The sequence below is a fragment of the Neophocaena asiaeorientalis genome, unplaced genomic scaffold (genome assembly GCF_003031525.2).
Source record: "Neophocaena asiaeorientalis asiaeorientalis breed wild unplaced genomic scaffold, Neophocaena_asiaeorientalis_V1.1 scaffold828, whole genome shotgun sequence".
NCBI classification, from domain to species: Eukaryota; Metazoa; Chordata; class Mammalia; order Artiodactyla; family Phocoenidae; genus Neophocaena; species Neophocaena asiaeorientalis.
This window is the reverse complement of record NW_020175443.1, coordinates 2,108,961-2,125,935: the sequence shown is the minus strand read 5'-3', so window position 1 is coordinate 2,125,935 and position 16,975 is coordinate 2,108,961. Positions and strand designations below refer to the sequence as shown.

The 16,975-nt window shown below is 41.7% G+C and overlaps 1 protein-coding gene across 5 annotated transcripts in view; it reads left to right on the top strand.

The window, feature by feature from the left end:
* EIF4ENIF1 (eukaryotic translation initiation factor 4E nuclear import factor 1) overlaps nt 1–16,570 on the top strand; it is a 42,716-nt gene extending 26,146 nt beyond the window's left edge. For 3 of the 5 annotated variants that reach the window (XM_024767979.1, XM_024767975.1, XM_024767980.1), the window contains exons 8-19: nt 2,605–2,740; nt 2,948–3,127; nt 3,765–3,997; nt 7,095–7,166; nt 7,606–7,789; nt 8,725–8,804; nt 9,141–9,283; nt 11,805–11,889; nt 13,159–13,291; nt 14,454–14,798; nt 15,053–15,217; nt 15,803–16,570. In XM_024767979.1, the coding sequence (XP_024623747.1) occupies nt 2,605–2,740; nt 2,948–3,127; nt 3,765–3,997; nt 7,095–7,166; nt 7,606–7,789; nt 8,725–8,804; nt 9,141–9,283; nt 11,805–11,889; nt 13,159–13,291; nt 14,454–14,798; nt 15,053–15,217; nt 15,803–16,044 (1,998 nt within the window). In that variant the 3' untranslated portion in view covers nt 16,045–16,570. The remainder of the gene's footprint in view (nt 1–2,604; nt 2,741–2,947; nt 3,128–3,764; nt 3,998–7,094; nt 7,167–7,605; nt 7,790–8,724; nt 8,805–9,140; nt 9,284–11,804; nt 11,890–13,158; nt 13,292–14,453; nt 14,799–15,052; nt 15,218–15,802) is intronic. The other 2 variants (XM_024767976.1, XM_024767977.1) reach the window with 2 other exon arrangements.
* Nucleotides 16,571–16,975: the final 405 nt, after the last annotated feature.

Below are 16,975 nucleotides of genomic sequence, written 5' to 3'. Positions count from 1 at the left end.
TTGTTTTTGTTTTTTTTGCGGTACGCAGGCCTCTCACCGCCGCGGCCTCTCCCGTTGTGGAGCACAGGCTCAGCCGCTCCCTGCCATGTGGGATCCTCCCGAACCAGGGCACGAACCCACATCCCGTGCATTGGCAGGTGGACTCCCAACCACTGCGCCACCAGGGAAGCCCCATAGAAGTATTTTGAATGAAGAAAAACGAAATCAAAACAAATCCTAAACTATGTAGAGTGATGAACAGGAGCATGACATAGAAAAACCTTGGTGAAATAATCAAAAGTGTGCTAAGGTGAAAGTGTGTAGCCTTAAATGCATTCATTACAAATCCAAAGAAAAATCAAACTAGAGTGAAACAAATACAAAAATATGGAAATTTCCATAAAAGTGGAAAGTAATGAAAGAAAAGCATTGATTAGTAAAGCTTAGTAATTGTCAAAGAGCAAAAATATTTCACAATATCTGTATCAGAATAATATGAATCCTAGGATATGACTAGTCTAAATGACCCTTAACAGACCAAACTAACAGTCATATAGATTACCTTAAAAATGCTATTAAAAATGTAGTCTAGAAAGAGCAGCTGAAACATACCAGACTGCAGTTCACAGTCTCCTCTTCTTGACTAGCTTAGGCTGTGGGATGTAGCAGCAGTCAGCTGAGTACCAATGTGCATAAGGGGAGGGAGGGACTGGTATTAGAGTATCCCTGCTGGCTCTATGGTAAAAAATGACTGACTAGATAAACTCTTAAGATTCTTTTTGGGTTCAAAATGCTCTAGCTTCTTGAAATTGGCATTTATAGTAAGTGGTGTGTAAAAGCGACTGTCTCTACTTATATTTTAGCTATAATAAAACTTAGCTTCTCTAACAAAGTTGGTCACTGATCAAAATATGGAAATGACTTTCTTAACACTTACTGTCAAATCTTTAGAAAATGTCCAGATACCTTATATTCACTTCCTTTACTTTTTCATGTTCCTCCTGTGTATCTTCTGGCTTTTTTCCTATACAGTATGATCAGAGGAAATAAAAACAAAGTGCAAAGCTATTTTTACTATTTTTAAAATTTCAAACTCTTTTCAAAATTAAAATATTTTAAAAAGCTGTAGCTTTTACTTTTAAAAATTCCTGTTTATCACCAAGGTGGTTGGGTTTTGGGTACAATTCCCAATTTTTCACAGTGAAACATCACTATAATGCTTCTCCTATAATTTAATGATTGCAAATTAGTGGACTTGAAAGTCAGCATTTGCTGGCACAGCCTGTTTGTTTACAGTCATTTTGTATTCATGTCTGCAGGGTTTGCCAGTACTTGTCAAAGCCAAATCCAATAAAAAAATTGGTCTTTGCCCTAAAAAAAAGAAAAAAGAAAAAGTCAGCATTATTTAAGGTATGAGAGTCTACAAGTGGAATGTGATTGAAACTGTTGAATAATACCTAAGAAAATAGAAGTACCACAAGTAATCAATGTCTCGGTCTTGTGTTCAAGAGAATTATTTGTGGCTTAGATTGGGTATGTGTTATGAGAAAATTCTTCCAGATAAGAATAAAAGAATAAATCTAACCTTCCACTGCTGAACTTTGACTAGAAACTGGGGGTTTTAGACTTCAGATAAAACAAAGTCCCTAACTCTGTCATCTGTGTACCAGTCTTGAGAAAAACCTGTTTTCTGTTTATGCCTTATTGTCAAGGATGTGCCTCATTTGGGGATTGATATTTGCTTTATCTTGTCTTTTCTAAATATTGATAAGAGAACTGCATAAAGGTCATTTTGGATATTTAATTAGATTTATAATAGGGTACAACTGAAAATTTCATTTTCAATGCTTAAATTTAGTTTTTAAGAAGGATTGGTAATAGAAATTGCTGTTATGAAACAGCGTTGAAGAAATTACTTCTGATCATAGTGCATCATTTAATTGCTCTTATTATTAAACCAAAAACTATGGAGGTCAGATTTAAAAGAAAACGAACACCTGAAAACTTTCCATTAAGTTCAAACAGACATTAGAGATCAATTAAAAGTTCATCTTTCACATTCTGACTTGGACTTTGACTAGGAAATATGACTTGGAAATATGATCTTTATGAGCTCTACTTTTTAGCTTTTGGGTTCTGAAATTGTCAGCATTGGATTTCATGATGTTCATTACAACCTTGAGGTTGCTGAAGTCTGAAGCAACGGTTTTCTTTCATCAGCTCTCCATACCTGATGCTTAGTTGAAGGTCACTCATCAGCTTGGCAATGGAATGCTTTACTCTGGTGCTGCTTCTGATTTCAAAACTATACCCTCTTAGAACATTGATGGATTTTCTAATGAGGCAAAGATAGGAAACCAGAACACTTTCTATAGCACAGATATTTTGCTTTATATGCTTAGAGAATACATGGTTGGTTATGCCCAAGTTTGGGTTACTCAGAAATGATCCAGGAGGGGAAGAAAAGTTAAAGATGATCAGAATCCTAAGTTCTGAGGGTGTTTGCCTTCAGGTCAGCAGCATCAAAGGAAGTTTCAAAGTAAGTGACCCTTTCTTAAAATTTGAACCTTCTTGTCCTTTTCACCTAGAAACTATTATCTTAGCTTCTTTTATCTTTCCCTTTAGATGATAGAAGATGTTTTGGGAGAAGGGTCAGTCTCTGCCAGTCGATTTAGTAGGTGGTTCTCTAACCCGAGCCGATCAGGAAGCCGATCCAGCAGTCTTGGGTCAACACCACATGAAGAGCTGGAGAGACTTGCAGGTAAAATTGCTTCAGGTTCTGGTCTTGGATGTAGACTTGAGCTTTCCCTGATATGGTTCATTTTGTCTTCATTAGTCAGGGGTCCATTAAAGGGTTTCTGGATACTGAAAAAACCCTTCAATTGGTGTCCTTTTAATACTGTTGAAGATATGTTTCTGTGCTTTATTGGGACCAATTAATTATGAATATATTTACTTGCAATACTAGGTCTGGAACAAGCCATCCTCTCTCCTGGACAGAACTCGGGGAATTATTTTGCTCCTATACCATTAGAAGACCATGCTGAAAATAAAGTGGATATTCTAGAAATGCTACAGAAAGCCAAAGTGGATTTAAAACCTCTCCTTTCCAGCCTTTCTGCAAATAAAGAAAAGCTTAAAGAGAGCTGTAAGTTTTTATTAGAGTCTGCTTTAGATATTTGAAACATTTGGATGCTCTGTCTTAATGGCAGAATTGGTTCTAACAGACTGCTATCTCATCAAAAGTCAGATAATGGTGGGTTTTGTTTAATGTTCTTCAAAAACACTTTTTATCAAACAGTACCACCTCTTTGAGAATCTGGTAGTCACTGGGTCACAAGCTCCATGGTAAGAACTTTTCTTCTAAGTCCTCCTTACCTGGAGCCTGAGTATAACACTCCCGTGAATGTTGTAGTCCTCCCGAGCATAACTTGGCAGCTCCTCACACCTCTGCCCCAGTCTGCCACGTTCTTGCTTAGGTTATTAAGCCCTCAACATACAACCTTCGTGATACAATAACCATAGTGCAGGTAGCACTCTTTCTCATGTTGGGCCATCTGGGATTCCTGTCCCTGGTAATAAGTCTCCAAAAGACTCATTATAAGAAGTCCTCCTGCAGGATCTCAGTGCCTTCAGTTTGTCTATTTTTGGTGTCAGCCTTTTCTGACCACCTCACTTCAACTGTGAAATAAATTATTTTCACCTTAACCATCATGGTATACAAAGAGAATTCCTACCACATATTCCTTTGCTTCGCTTAACCTGGACTTTTTTCAACCTTTCAGCACATTCAGGGGTTGTGCTTTCAGTGGAAGAGGTAGAAGCAGGGCTCAAGGGCTTGAAGGTGGACCAGCAGGTGAAGAATTCAACTCCCTTTATGGCAGAGCATTTAGAGGAGACCCTGAGTACTGTGACCAGCAATCGACAGCTCAGAAAAGATGGAGATATGACTGCATTCAACAAGCTAGTGAGCACCATGAAGGCAAGTGGGACTTTGCCTTCTCAGCCCAAAGTCAGCGTAAGTATTCGGCAGAAACCCCAACCTTTTCTCCTTTTTCCTCTTTTGTTCCACTTCCCACCCAATAAATGGCTTTTAAAAAAGGTATTCCGAGTAAGTTGGAAATTCTTTAGTAATCAGTTGGTCCTTGCTACTTTTGTGTGTTTTTTAATTATTGCTGTACTGTTTGTTACTTGAAAAAGCAGGCTTGTGGTTAATCTGTAGTTACTGTGCATGACAGTACAGCGATTGAAAGATTCAGACATAACTTGCTTATCTTAACTCACTGCTGAAAAAAAAAGGTGTAAACATACCTTTTGGAATGAGCTCCAGAGAAGGTTTTCTGTTTATTCAGCTTCTTAAGTTAAAGTAACTTACCATATTTTTAGAGTAAAATCTTTTCACAACTTCTAATTACTCCCAGATACCTGAGATTACTTGCTTTCTTGATTGGGCAGTTGACAGGTATACATATCATTTGTAAAGTATCTAAGATGAATTTTTCAGGACAGTTGCATTCTGTTAATTTACTAATAAAAAAAAGCTGTGACTCCAAACTTATAAAACACCTTTAGACATGAAGTTGGGTTACAAGGTGACTGCATGTCAGTAAATGCAGGTGTGTGGGTTACAAGGTGACTGCATGTCAGTAAATGCAGGTGTGTAGCACATACTGGTCTTTGTCATAACACATTTAGAGGGCGTCTCTCAGCCATGGTCTATGTGTTACTGTTGCTAACCCTTGATGATACAGAGTGAAAGGGAAATGGTAAATCTGAATAATAAATAAAAACATAGACATACTCTAGTTGCTATGTTATAGCAAATTTACCAAACTGAGTTTTGCCTCTTGTTTTTCCTGACACCTTCTTGTCTGAGAGCTATAGGTTAACCATGGGAGAAGTAGCTGTTTCGTTGTGCCTTGTACCAGTGGAGGGCAGCTGACTTTTGATGTTTCTTTTCTGACCAGCTGTTAGTGCTAGATCCTAACAGACGCCATTGTTCCTGGCCTACCTACCTGACTCTCTGCCTCTGAAAGGAGGCATCTCAGATAGGTATAAGATAGACTTATTTCTGTGTATCTGACCACACCATGCCAGTAATAGGGGAATGTTCCTTGTAAGCTGCTTTAGATAATTTCCATGCAAAGAATTACTAGATATAAATGCTTTCAAATGAGGACCAGATTACAGGACTGCAAACTATCCTGTTCTGCTTTCTTGTTATTAGGTTGGCCAAAAAGTCCATTTGGGGTTTTCTGTGATTTAACGGAAAAACCCAAACAAACTTTTTGGTCAACCCAGTACCTTTATGTCATGGTGATTACGTGCTGACTACAGTGGTAGGGGTCAAATCTTGTAAATAGCCACTTTTAGTGTAAGTAAAGAAATGGGAGCAGGGGAATTCAACAGTTTACCTGATGCTTTTGAACATCTTCTTTCAGATATGATTCTAGGGTTTGATATTAACACAGTTGACCCGGAGTTGTGAGGATAACTGGTATGATGATGTTGGGGTTTCAGTGCTCTGAAATATATCTGGCTTCAGCTGAGGGAATGAGCCTCAAACACACGCATAAAGGAATGGATGATATAATTTAAGGTGCTAGGCAAAGAGTAACACAAACTCAACCTAGAAAAGAAAGCAACAAGAAAATAATGTAATAAGTGCACCGGGCATTATCCCAAAATATTACTTGATTTGCATATTGTTGTTTAAGTCATGGAGTTCTTCCAAGCTTTTAGTTACTGTGACTGTGTTATGTATACTATTTCTGATCTGCCTCTGTTTTGGTTCAATCATATTGTTTATCCCCAAAATAGGACATGTTGGTTCAGTCTAAACTCTATTTCAAATTAAATTGTAGACACTATCCTCCAAATATGGTAAGCCATGTAGTATAAAGTTGCCTATTTGTTTTTTTAAATAAATTTATTTATTTTATTTATTTACTTTTGGCTGTGTTGGGTCTTCGTTGCTGGGCGCGGGCTTTCTCTAGTTGCGGCAAGCAGGGGCTACTTTCCATTGCGGTGCACGGGCTTCTCATTGCGGTGGCTTCTCTTGTTGTGGAGCACAGGCTCTAGGCGCACAGGCTTCAGTAGTTGTGGCGCGCAGGCTCAGTAGTTGTGACGCACAGGCCTGCTCCACGGCATGTGGGATCTTCCCAGAGCAGGGCTCGAACCTGTGTCCCCTGCCTTGGCAGGCGGATTCTTAACCTCTGCGCCACCAAGGAAGCCCGCCTATTTGTTTCTGTTAAACGGAATTAAATGACTCTTGAGGAGATCTTATTAAAATCATTTACAGTCAGTTCCAATTCCAAAACCAGCAATGAAACACTTGGATATCTTTGGACTATTTGTCACTCCCGAGGACATTGCTGTGGACCTTGGCAGTTCCAGCTTGTGGAAGGGAAACTGAAAGAGAAAGCACTTCAGGCAGAGCTAAATGGACACAAGGATGTCCTGAAGCACCAGAGGTAATACAAGTTCGATGCAAAATATAACTGCTGCTGCATTAAAAGAGCTAAAAGTGGAGGATATGAATTTTGCCCTGTATATGAGACCCATTTGGAGTAGCTTGTTAAAAAATAATAGTTTAAATTTCCTGAAATATGAAACTCTGAAATATAACAATTTTGGCCAAACTCACATGTTGTTACTAGGTTTTTCGTACCATCTATGGTCTATAAATCTTGTTAAAGACAATGGGTAGCAAAGGTTGCCTCAAATTAAAATCTATAGATTATCAAAATTTCCTACTTGTGGCTTCTCAGTAAATAAGTGTTCCCCTGTTTCACCATTTTCTTTTCCCCTTCTTTTGGTCACAGTGTTAGAAATAGTAAAATGGACTTAGGGTTACCACAGAAAAGACCTTGTCTGAGGGTCTCTGAGTGGACTTTGCATGTACATGTGAAAATTCTTTCTGCTCCGAGATCTTTGGGACCTGTGTGATGAGAGAGTGGAACAAGTTGATCTGACTTTTCTGTGATATGGACATCATTCTGCTGTTAAGTGCCAACTCCCTGGGGAGTTTTTATGTTTTCTTGTGGTGGTCCCCAATTAATCAATAAGTTTAGTATGTAAGAAGGTTAAAACCAGTTTTCCTTTGATTTTTTTAGCGAACGCTTGAAAGCCATTTGATGTCCCCTGCTGAGATTCCAAGCCAGCCTGTCCCTAAGAACATCTTGCAGGTACTTCACAATCTTATACCGAGGCCTTGGAGTCCTGAACAGTAGTCCTCCGAACTGGTTTTGTGTAGTGGTCCACCTTTGGGCCTTAGAGAATGATCCATGTTGCCCGGCAACGAAGGATACGATGTTGCTGCCTGACATAGTTCTGTGTCGCTTGTTAATCTCAATGTGGGGTGGGTAGGTGGCTAAAAAAGATGATGAAGTAAGCGCTTGGTTTCCAGTTTGCAGGTTTGCAATTTCTATGGAAATTTAAAGTATCTAACTTATATTTGTAGCACTAACTTAAAGGAAATGTTGGTAGCTGAACATTCAGAGAAATTTGTTGAACGTATATGTGCCAAGTCCTTTAGTGCAACAGGAGGGAGATTCATCATTGGCAACCTCTGACTAGGAGGAAGAACTAGGTTTGTTCACAAGGATTTGACTTTTCTGCCTTTAGGAACTTCTGGGTCCACCTGTTCAGAGACCTGCTTCTTCCAATCTTCTGAGTGGCCTTATGGGGAGCTTGGAGCCTACAACATCTTTACTGGGCCAAAGAGCACCCTCTCCTCCCTTGTCACAGGTGTTTCAGACGAGAGCAGCCTCAGCAGACTATCTTCGTCCCAGAATACCATCACCAATTGGTAAATGCTTTTGTGCGTAGATGCCTATCTGTTATCATTTCCCCTCCCCTTCCCCTAGGTTATACCTCTCCCTTAAAACTGGCAAAGTCTTTTTCATGGGTATCCTTGAAGAGTTTAAAAAGAAATGTGTTAATTTGTTATGATTTTTTCAGGGGGTGGTAAGGACACAGATGTGGAAGACAGTGTATTATCCAGCTGCCCTTCTAGATAAATAGGTTCATGTTGAAGTTTTGTACTTTTTCTCTTGAGGGTGATCTAAATTGGATCCAGCTTTTTAGTCATCTTCCTTATTTTGGGAATTCAATCTAGAAAAGTTAATTTGGCTCCGTAGGTTTTTCCTTAATAGAGAAGTCAGAGTAGTGGCTCTCCACCAACCTGGTGAAGTTGTACACGACCAACTGGGAGGTCTTGTGGCTGATTCAGAACATGAATGGAAGAAGCACTTCCAGAAAGCTGTCTTAGCAAAGTGTTGTACACAATCTCAGTGTTCCTGCACCTGCGACCACTTTAGGCTGCTGGCTACTCTGGCCCCTGCCAGTCATACCTTGAGAGGAAGTTTTTGTAATCTTTCCACAATTAGGGAGATATAATGGAAAGAGTATGAACCTCAGAGCACTGGCCTCTGCTTTGGTATCAGCTGATGTGGTTGCAATGGGCCAAATCACTGGCTAGAAAAGCTATTCTCTCCCAGATAGAGGTCTCGGCTCTGAAAGAAACAAAACTGACAGCTTAGCTGGGAAGATAGATACCAGCAGTTTGAGTCATTAAGTGCTCTGATTGAGGTCCACAGAAGAAGAGAGACATCATCAGCCCAGGAAATCAGTACTTCCTGAAAGAGATGGTGTTCAGCGAGGAGCAGCACGCATTGGTGATAATGCCTCTTGGAGGGACAGGTGCTATCTTGACACGCACTGAATCTTTAACCTTCCCAACAGGTTTCACACCAGGACCACAGCAGCTTCTCGGAGATCCATTCCAAGGCATGCGCAAGCCCATGAGCCCTGTCACAGCCCAGGTCTGGCTGAGCTCTTTCTCAAACTTAATCTGTTGCTTGCTTTTTACCCTTATTGTTGCTTGTGGGATAGAGAATTAAATTGCTGCAATGCTTGGAAGTGGTTTTGAATTATAACTCAAGCTCAGTGAAGGCTAGAAAATTGGTGAAATTATGTCATACTTAAATAGCTAAAATTCTGTTCAGTGGATGGCAGCATAGTTTAGTCAGGTTTGCAGTATCTAATTTCTCTCAGCTGCTGCTTAAACATACCTTTCCCAAAAGAGCAAAGAGAGACCTTTGTAGAAAGTGCACTGACTGTCATTCTTCTGCTGACCCCCCTCTGCCACTTCTGTTCAGCAGATGAGCCAGCTAGAATTGCAACAGGCAGCTTTGGAGGGACTGGCCCTGCCACATGACCTTGCAGTGCAGGCAGCAAACTTCTACCAGCCTGGTTTTGGCAAACCACAGGTGGACAGAACCAGAGATGGATTCAGAAACAGGTAAATTATTAATCCTACCCTTGTGGAGATTTGCAAATTAGTTATCCATAGTATAACTTCTGTTTTACACACTGATATATTATACAGTATATGGTGACAGTTCCATCTCCTGAATGTTCAGTAGAGGAAATCGTATGATTGAATTCTAGTGCAGGGGCATAGGCTTTTCATCCTATATAATTTTATTTATATTTTTCATTTAGCGGATTCGTTTTTACAGATATAGCTAGCATAGCTACTTATTTGCAGTTATGCTTATGAAATGATGAAAAGTAAAACTACACCTAGCTTCCTCCCCCTCAGATTCCTTGTTGAGTATCAAACTGTGCCTTGATTCAGGTTTGTTGGTCAGAACTGTTAACAAATGATTACTGACTTCACTCTCCTCCCATTCTCTCCACTAGTTTCAACAAGTAGTGAAATGAAATGAACCATAAGTTGGGGAGGAAAGGGTAGCAATATTGTTCTTTTTTATTGTAAAATAAAATAAGCAGAAAACTGCATGAAGCAAATGCATGGCTTATTGTAAGGTAAACTCTTGTTAGCTACCCAGAAGCCCTCCTTGTGCCTTATCCCGATAATACCCCTTTTCTCCAGAAGTGACCATTGTCCAGTCTTTAAAAGTAATCACCACCTTCATATTTTTAGTTTTATCACCAAAATGCATCCTTGAACACTGTACTCTTTCCCCATATAGTATTTGGTACTTAAGCCGTATTTGTTTTGATGTGATTATTAAAATTGCTGTCTCAGTGTCTTCCTTTAGCTGGTTTTGTATGTTGAAACTTTCAGAAAACATTGGGACCAGTAAGTACCCCATTCCCTTGCATAAATGTATCTGATCTATAGCCCTCAGCCTAAACAGAGCTCAGGACTGGTCTGCCAAGCCCCTTCACTGGACTTCTCTCTACAACGTAACGATTTGTTGACCTTCAAAGCACTTTTGATATCCACAATTTAATTTGCTCTTGGCAACAACTCTGTGAGGTAGATGGGGTAAAGAACTGCATTTTACAGATACAGAAACTTAGGTTTTTAAAATGTGACGTACTTGAAGCTAGCAGGTAGATAGATCCAAGTCACTGTCAGTGGAGCCTTCAATTTTTAGATCAAATGGCAGGCCTTCCCTGAATACCCTGTACACAGTTGTGTCCCCCAACAGTTATGGTTTCTCCTTGCCTTGCTTTATTTTTTTATTGAACCTATCACCTTCTAGCATAGTTTTTTTCTGTCTCCCTGCCCATAGTAACCCCTCTACCTTGCAAACACAAGAATGTAATGAAGCCAGAGATTTTTGTTTTGTTTACTGCTGTATCCTCAGCACCTAGAACAGTGTCTAGCACATAGTAGGTGCTTAAATATGTTTATCAGAAGGAATAAATGATAGGTCGTGCAGAACCACCAGATTGGAGGTTACCTCTTAGTCACCCAGAGTACTACTGTCTCTCTCTCCCCTTGTCGTCATACTCATAGAGTCTCAGGGTGGCAGCACTGGCGCTTACCTGGTACAGACTGGAAAGAAGCCATGAGTTTAGGATTCCCATCTGCTTATGAGTCAGAGAACTTCCAGAATCATTGACTGTACTTGGAGCTTTGGCCTTTGCAGAACAAGGTCTGACATGGCTGAAGTGCAGTGAAGCTTTGATTAGCCAGTGAGCTCACATAGTTCATTCTTGTCTCAGCCTGTTTATGTCATCATCAACTGTTTCCTGTTTTCGTCCAAGTTAAGAGAGAATAAGTAGGATGTCTGGGGAGAGAAGGGAAGTCTGCTCTTTTAAACTTTATTTGGGAAGCCTGGGACCAACCCTGTGTGTAGACCAGGAGTAGCGGGGAATGCTTCATGTAACTGGGTCCTAAAATAGCTCAAAGTCTTGGTGCTCTATTTGACTTGAATCAGTGTCTCACAGAGCCTCAGTTCTATGCCAGGCACTGTACTACTCAGTGTTGCTCCCTGCCTTCTGGAGCACAGCCTGCCCTACAGAATAAAGGCCCTCCCTAGCCTACCTCACTGGAATAGTCAGCAAGTAAACTACACACTAGCCCTGGATAACCCTACATTCCCAAGGCCTTCCCGAGTCCCTGTACCTGTTCCTTCTACCTGAATCATTGTTCTCCGTCTGTAGTTTATCATTGGCACACTCAATGCAGCTCCTTCCAAGAGAAGCTTTTGCAAAGTCCCTGCATCGTAGGGGTATCCTCTCATTCCTTCTACCCCTCATTTTCCCATTGTACTTTGTTGGTACCCTAATATTGACATTCCTTGTTTGCCCTAGGTTAGTAAGTATCTCCCCCACTAGATGAGAGTTCTTGCAAGGCCCGGGACCATGTATCATTAAGCTTTTGTCTTTCCTCAGAACTTAGCACATGGTTTTGCATATGTTAGACACTTATGAAATGCTTGGGAAATTGAATTGAAGAAAGGAAATGGGATGCTTCCTAGGCTGGCCTTGAGTTTTATGTGGTTTTAGAACGTGGAGTTTGAGTAGCTTGGGGCTCACGCTGATAACTGGTTTGTTCACAGGCAACCGCGAGTGACCAAGTCACCAGCACCTGTGCACGGAGGGAATTCCTCTTCCCCTGCCCCAGCCGCCTCCATCACAAGCATGGTCAGTGACCTTTGCCTTTATGAATGACTCCTAGGCTTCTCCCTGTTTGGTTGTGCCTATGTTGGATCACTGTGTACCCCAAAATATCCTTGAGTGCCTTCCACAGGAGTCAGTGATTTAATAGACTTTTATGCCTGCCTATTTATTAGGCCCTCCCCTCTCAGGATACAGTCTAACTCAGGATTCTTAAGTTCTAGTGAAGCCCATACCTTGGGGAAAGTGTGTTCCAGCAGATAGACAAGTAAGGGCCAGAGCATACAGTGTGGTGTGATATGTTCAAACAAATGAAGAATTGGAGTGGGGAGCAGGGGAGGACAGGGGTAAGGATAGGAGGTGATGTGACTGGGCTTGGAGCATGGGAAGTCCAGAGAAACATGGTGGGAGTTCACGAATTCAGATTCAGGTCTCAATACAAGTTAAGGCTGGGATAGAGAGGTTTGCTTACTTGTGGTGACAAGTCAAGTTTTACAGCCGACTCGTGTAACAGCATTATTTACCTTTTTTAGGTTTCATCCCCCCACAGACCTTTATCACCTAGTCAAAGCTGATAAGGGGAAAAGACTATTGCTCTGTACTTCAGGACCTCAAGTGGGTCTTTGCACTAAGCACCCTGAAGGCAGGATCTAAGAGCTTTTCTGTTCATAATTCATGCCCTGTCTCCTGTCATCAAGGATTTGGGATTGTTTAATGACAAAAGTTGCATGCATAATAAAATCATCAATGTAAAAGTAGGCAATAAAGAGGTGGGAACAAATGACCCCAAATAGTGAGTACTGGTGGCTGAGGATACCTTTAAGAACATAATTATGGATTTTCTGGTAGCCAGGTTAAGATGGGAAACATTACGAGTATAGAGAAATTTAGGTTCTGTGGTTGTCGCTGAAATGTCCTTTCCTAGCTGGGAGGGCTGCTGTTGCAGGGTATACTTCTGGCCATGTTCTTTCCCCCTTCCCAGCTTAATCCTGAAGCAGAGGCTGCCATAGGCAGATCCCCATCACCGCAGACAGGTAGGTTGAAGCTTCTATGCTTCAATTACCTTTATGCTAGAGCTAAATCTACGTTTTGATGAAATTGTGAGCATGGGATGGTGCACTTGGGCCACCACCTATTTGGCCCATCCTGTTGCTTTTCTTCCAGCAGCTAGAGACCAGAACGTTGGAGTTGGCCTCTGCCACGTGTAGCCAGAAGGGGACTCTTCAGCTTCAGTAGTTTGGCCAGCTGATTAGGAAAGGCATTTAAAGAATGTGTTAATACTGTTTTTCTCTGCAGCTTTCTCCTTCCTTCACTCCTACCTCAGTGATTCGTAAGATGTATGAGAGCAAAGAGAAAAGCAAGGAGGAGCCAGCATCTGGAAAAGCAGCTCTTGGTGACAGTAAAGAGGACACTCAGAAGCCCAGTGAAGGTACTGCAGAGCTGTTGAGGATGTACTGCCCAATAAAGTATGTGACAGAGCATCAGCCTGCAAAGCCCTGGGCAAGACCCCTGGTTGCTTTGGACCACAGTTGTGTCTAACAGTGAGAAGGGTTGGACCAGCTCACAGTTACTTAAGCCACTTGAAATTCTGACCAATTTAACAGTGGCAGGCATGAGTGCTGGTATTAGGAAGAACAAGCATTAGTTTAGGATCCTTATTTTGGCTTGAATTATTAGTACATTTATTTGGCAAATTAATAAAAGTTCAACCAGGTTTATTTCTGAAAGGTTCTCTCCAGTCTGTGGAGACTAATCATTTAATAAAATCTGCAGTGAGTGAAGCATATAGGAGGTGTGTGAGCACCTTTTATAAATATGTAGAAAATGTAAAAGGTTTTTAGGGGTTGCACAGTTGGGATTTTAAGGACATAGTGAAACAGATTCTAATGAGTGAGGTTTACATAGGTCTAGAGTATGGTCTGAGAGCTTTTTGCCTGTGAGAAAGCTTCTGAGAAAAAAAAAAAAAAAGAAATCCTGTTGGTCCTACTAAAAGGCAGTTCAGATTCCTTCACCAGACTATAATTACTCTTTAAGCTTTCTGTTGTGATGGATTTGCATAATTTTACTCACTTGATTTTCCCCTTAGACTAAAAAGCATGTTAATCCCAAGCAGCTGACTAGGATAGGACTAGCTCCCACACAGATGCAGACCACAGGCATATGGGCAGACCAGGGTGCCCTGCTGAGTTAGACCACCAGACCTGATATGCCAGGCTTGCTTGCCCTTAGCTATTCCTGGATTGGGAAGGTTATAAGAACAAAGATGTGGGCTTCTTAAAAGTTATCTCATTTACAACTTCAGAGTCTTTGGTTTTTTAGAGTGTAGCAAAAATAAACTCTTGCAGCAAGGTGTTGGAAGACTGGAAAACTTGGGGTCTACTCCCAGGTCTGTCCTTAACTACCCTTGACCTTGACTAGGCCTGTTCATAAGGCCAAACGATGGTCCCTACAATGCAATCCTCTAAATCTGTTGAGGGGATCAAATAAGGATTGTGAGCTTTCTAAGAAGTGAGTTACTGGATCATTGGGAGGACAATGTGTTTGAGAAAAGTTTGCCAATACCAAAATATTCTCTTTCTGGATCCTTACAGAGAACCTCCTGTCATCCAGCCTTGTGCCCACTGCTGATCGAGACTCTTCTCCCACTACAAATCCCAAACTATCAACCCTACAGCGGTTTTCATGTTCCACCCCACTATCACAGACCAGTCGTTACACCAAAGAACAAGATTATCGACCTAAAGCAACTGGGAGAAAAACACCCACCTTGGCATCCCCAGTTCCAGGAACACCTTTTCTCCGCCCTGTCCACCAAGTCCCCCTTGTCCCCCATGTCCCCATCGTTCGGCCTGCTCACCAGCTTCACCCAGGGTTGGTCCAAAGGATGCTGGCCCAGGGAGTACATCCACAGCATCTTCCAAGTTTGCTCCAAGCTGGTGAGTTTCTGACCTGGCATGATGACAGTTGCTAGAACTGATGGTTTTTTCATCCCTAAAAAGATGTTACTGGGTTTTTTCCATTTTAACCAGTGGGTCCAATCTGATCTATCCTTTAGTCAATTAAAAGATTGGAACCTAGCATTGAGCATTCTTCATTCTTAATAAACTTTCTGATTAGCAAAACTGTATAGTCAGGCTTGAAAATTTCCAGGTAGATTATTTCTCACCAGTTTCTTCTTTCTGCCCAATAGGTGTGCTTCCTCCTGGGATGGACCTGACTCATTTACAGGGACTATCTGGCCCAATCCTGGGTCAACCCTTTTACCCTTTACCTGCCACTAGTCACCCTCTCCTAAACCCTCGTCCTGGGACACCTCTGCATCTGGCAATGATGCAACAGCAGCTACAGCGCTCAGGTAAGTTCAGAAATGGGCCAGGTGAGCTGAGGATGGGCTCAGGCTTAAAGTTTTTGAACCAGTTTCCAGTGAAGGGGATAAAATGACACTGACCATTTACCCTAGCAAGACTGGGATAAGGGTGTAATCAGAGAATAGGATGAAGTAAACTGACCTCTGTGGGATTTGGAATTCCTGTGAAGACAGTGGGAGAGCCAGGTGTGCTCTGGCTTTTTTTTTTTTTTCTTTTGTCCCTTTGCCTCTTAGGAGAGGAGGCTGAGAATCCTTCTGACAGATTCAGCATAGGGACTGCCGAGAGTAGATGCTCTCTCACCAGCTTATGTCATTGCTTCTGCTTGTCTTGGGAAGGTAGTGGGCATGTCATCTAGGATGGGCTCTCAATATGGATTGCTTCTGAATAGCTCAGCTTTCTAAGGTACTGTCTTCTGGCATTTTGCAAAGGAATTTCCTAAAGAAGCCTAGAATCAATCACGTGGTAAAGAATTCTGTTTCGAGTTTCATGGATAGGATTTGAGTGAAGCAGGGCCTGCTAGAGAACTACCTCCCCTCCTTGTGCTCTGAATGATAACGTTCTTATCGCCACAGTTCTTCATCCTCCAGGGTCTGGTTCCCAGGCAGCTGCTGTCAGCGTTCAGACGACGCCTCAGAATGTGCCCAGCCGGTCAGGCCTGCCTCATGTGCACTCCCAACTAGAGCACCGCCCCAGCCAGAGGAGCAGCTCCCCCGTGGGCCTTGCCAAATGGTTTGGCTCAGATGTGCTACAGCAGCCCCTGCCCTCCATGCCCGCCAAAGTCGTCAGTGTAGATGAACTGGAGTACCGACAGTGAGCAGGGCAGCAGGCTTGTCTAAGCCTGGACCTTTTGGTGGCACCCTGGTCAGGACTCTGCTTCCTCATCTCATGTTGGTTTATGGGCTTTTACTTTGTAGCACTCTGTGCGAAGCTGTTTAAGGGCACCCAGGCACCTGGTGTTGTCTGCATTATGATGGAAGGAACTTATTAACCAATCGAGTGGAGCCTACATGGTGTGAATACAGGATGCAGTGTTGTCAGTCCTGAATACAGGAAACAGTCTTTTTTTGTAAGATATGTGAATGAAGTGTTGGTGTCTTCACCAAAAGGTGGCACCTTAAGGGTTCTGAGGAAATAAATGTATAGACCCTTATGTACAGACCTGTGTATAAACAACTTTTGTACATACATATAGGATAGCTTTTTTGAACTTATACAGCTGTACATAAAAGTAGCTGATATTAGTTAAGCCTGTGTCATCAGTTTGGACTTTTTTTCACTTGTACATTTGGGACTTTTTCTTTTGGTTGATTAAAGTTGCATATGCTAAGTGTGTGAATGAAGTGAATGGCACTGTTGTGTTTATTTCTTCCTGAATCCCTTCCTCTTCACTAGGTTCTTTTAGGGAAATTATCTTAAGTTTTTTCTTTAAAACTTATGGAATTGAACTCTCATTTGGGAGAAGGAAACTATGGCCCTCTTTCTTGAGCCTTAAAGACCCCAATGGGCCAGTTCAGGCTGGGCTGACCTTACAGGTAGTATTGATTGTGGCTAATACCAGATGATGGTGTACAATTTCTAAAATTAAACCCACCTAGTGAAAACTATTTGTTTATTGGGGTAAAAGTCAGCGGTTTGTTGCCTTCCTGTTCTCCAGGTCAAAGTCCCCTATAGGGAAAAATGGGGCCTTAGAGTTCTGATTCAATCCATAATTTTTTTCCATATAAAACTTCCCTCAAGACTCTGGT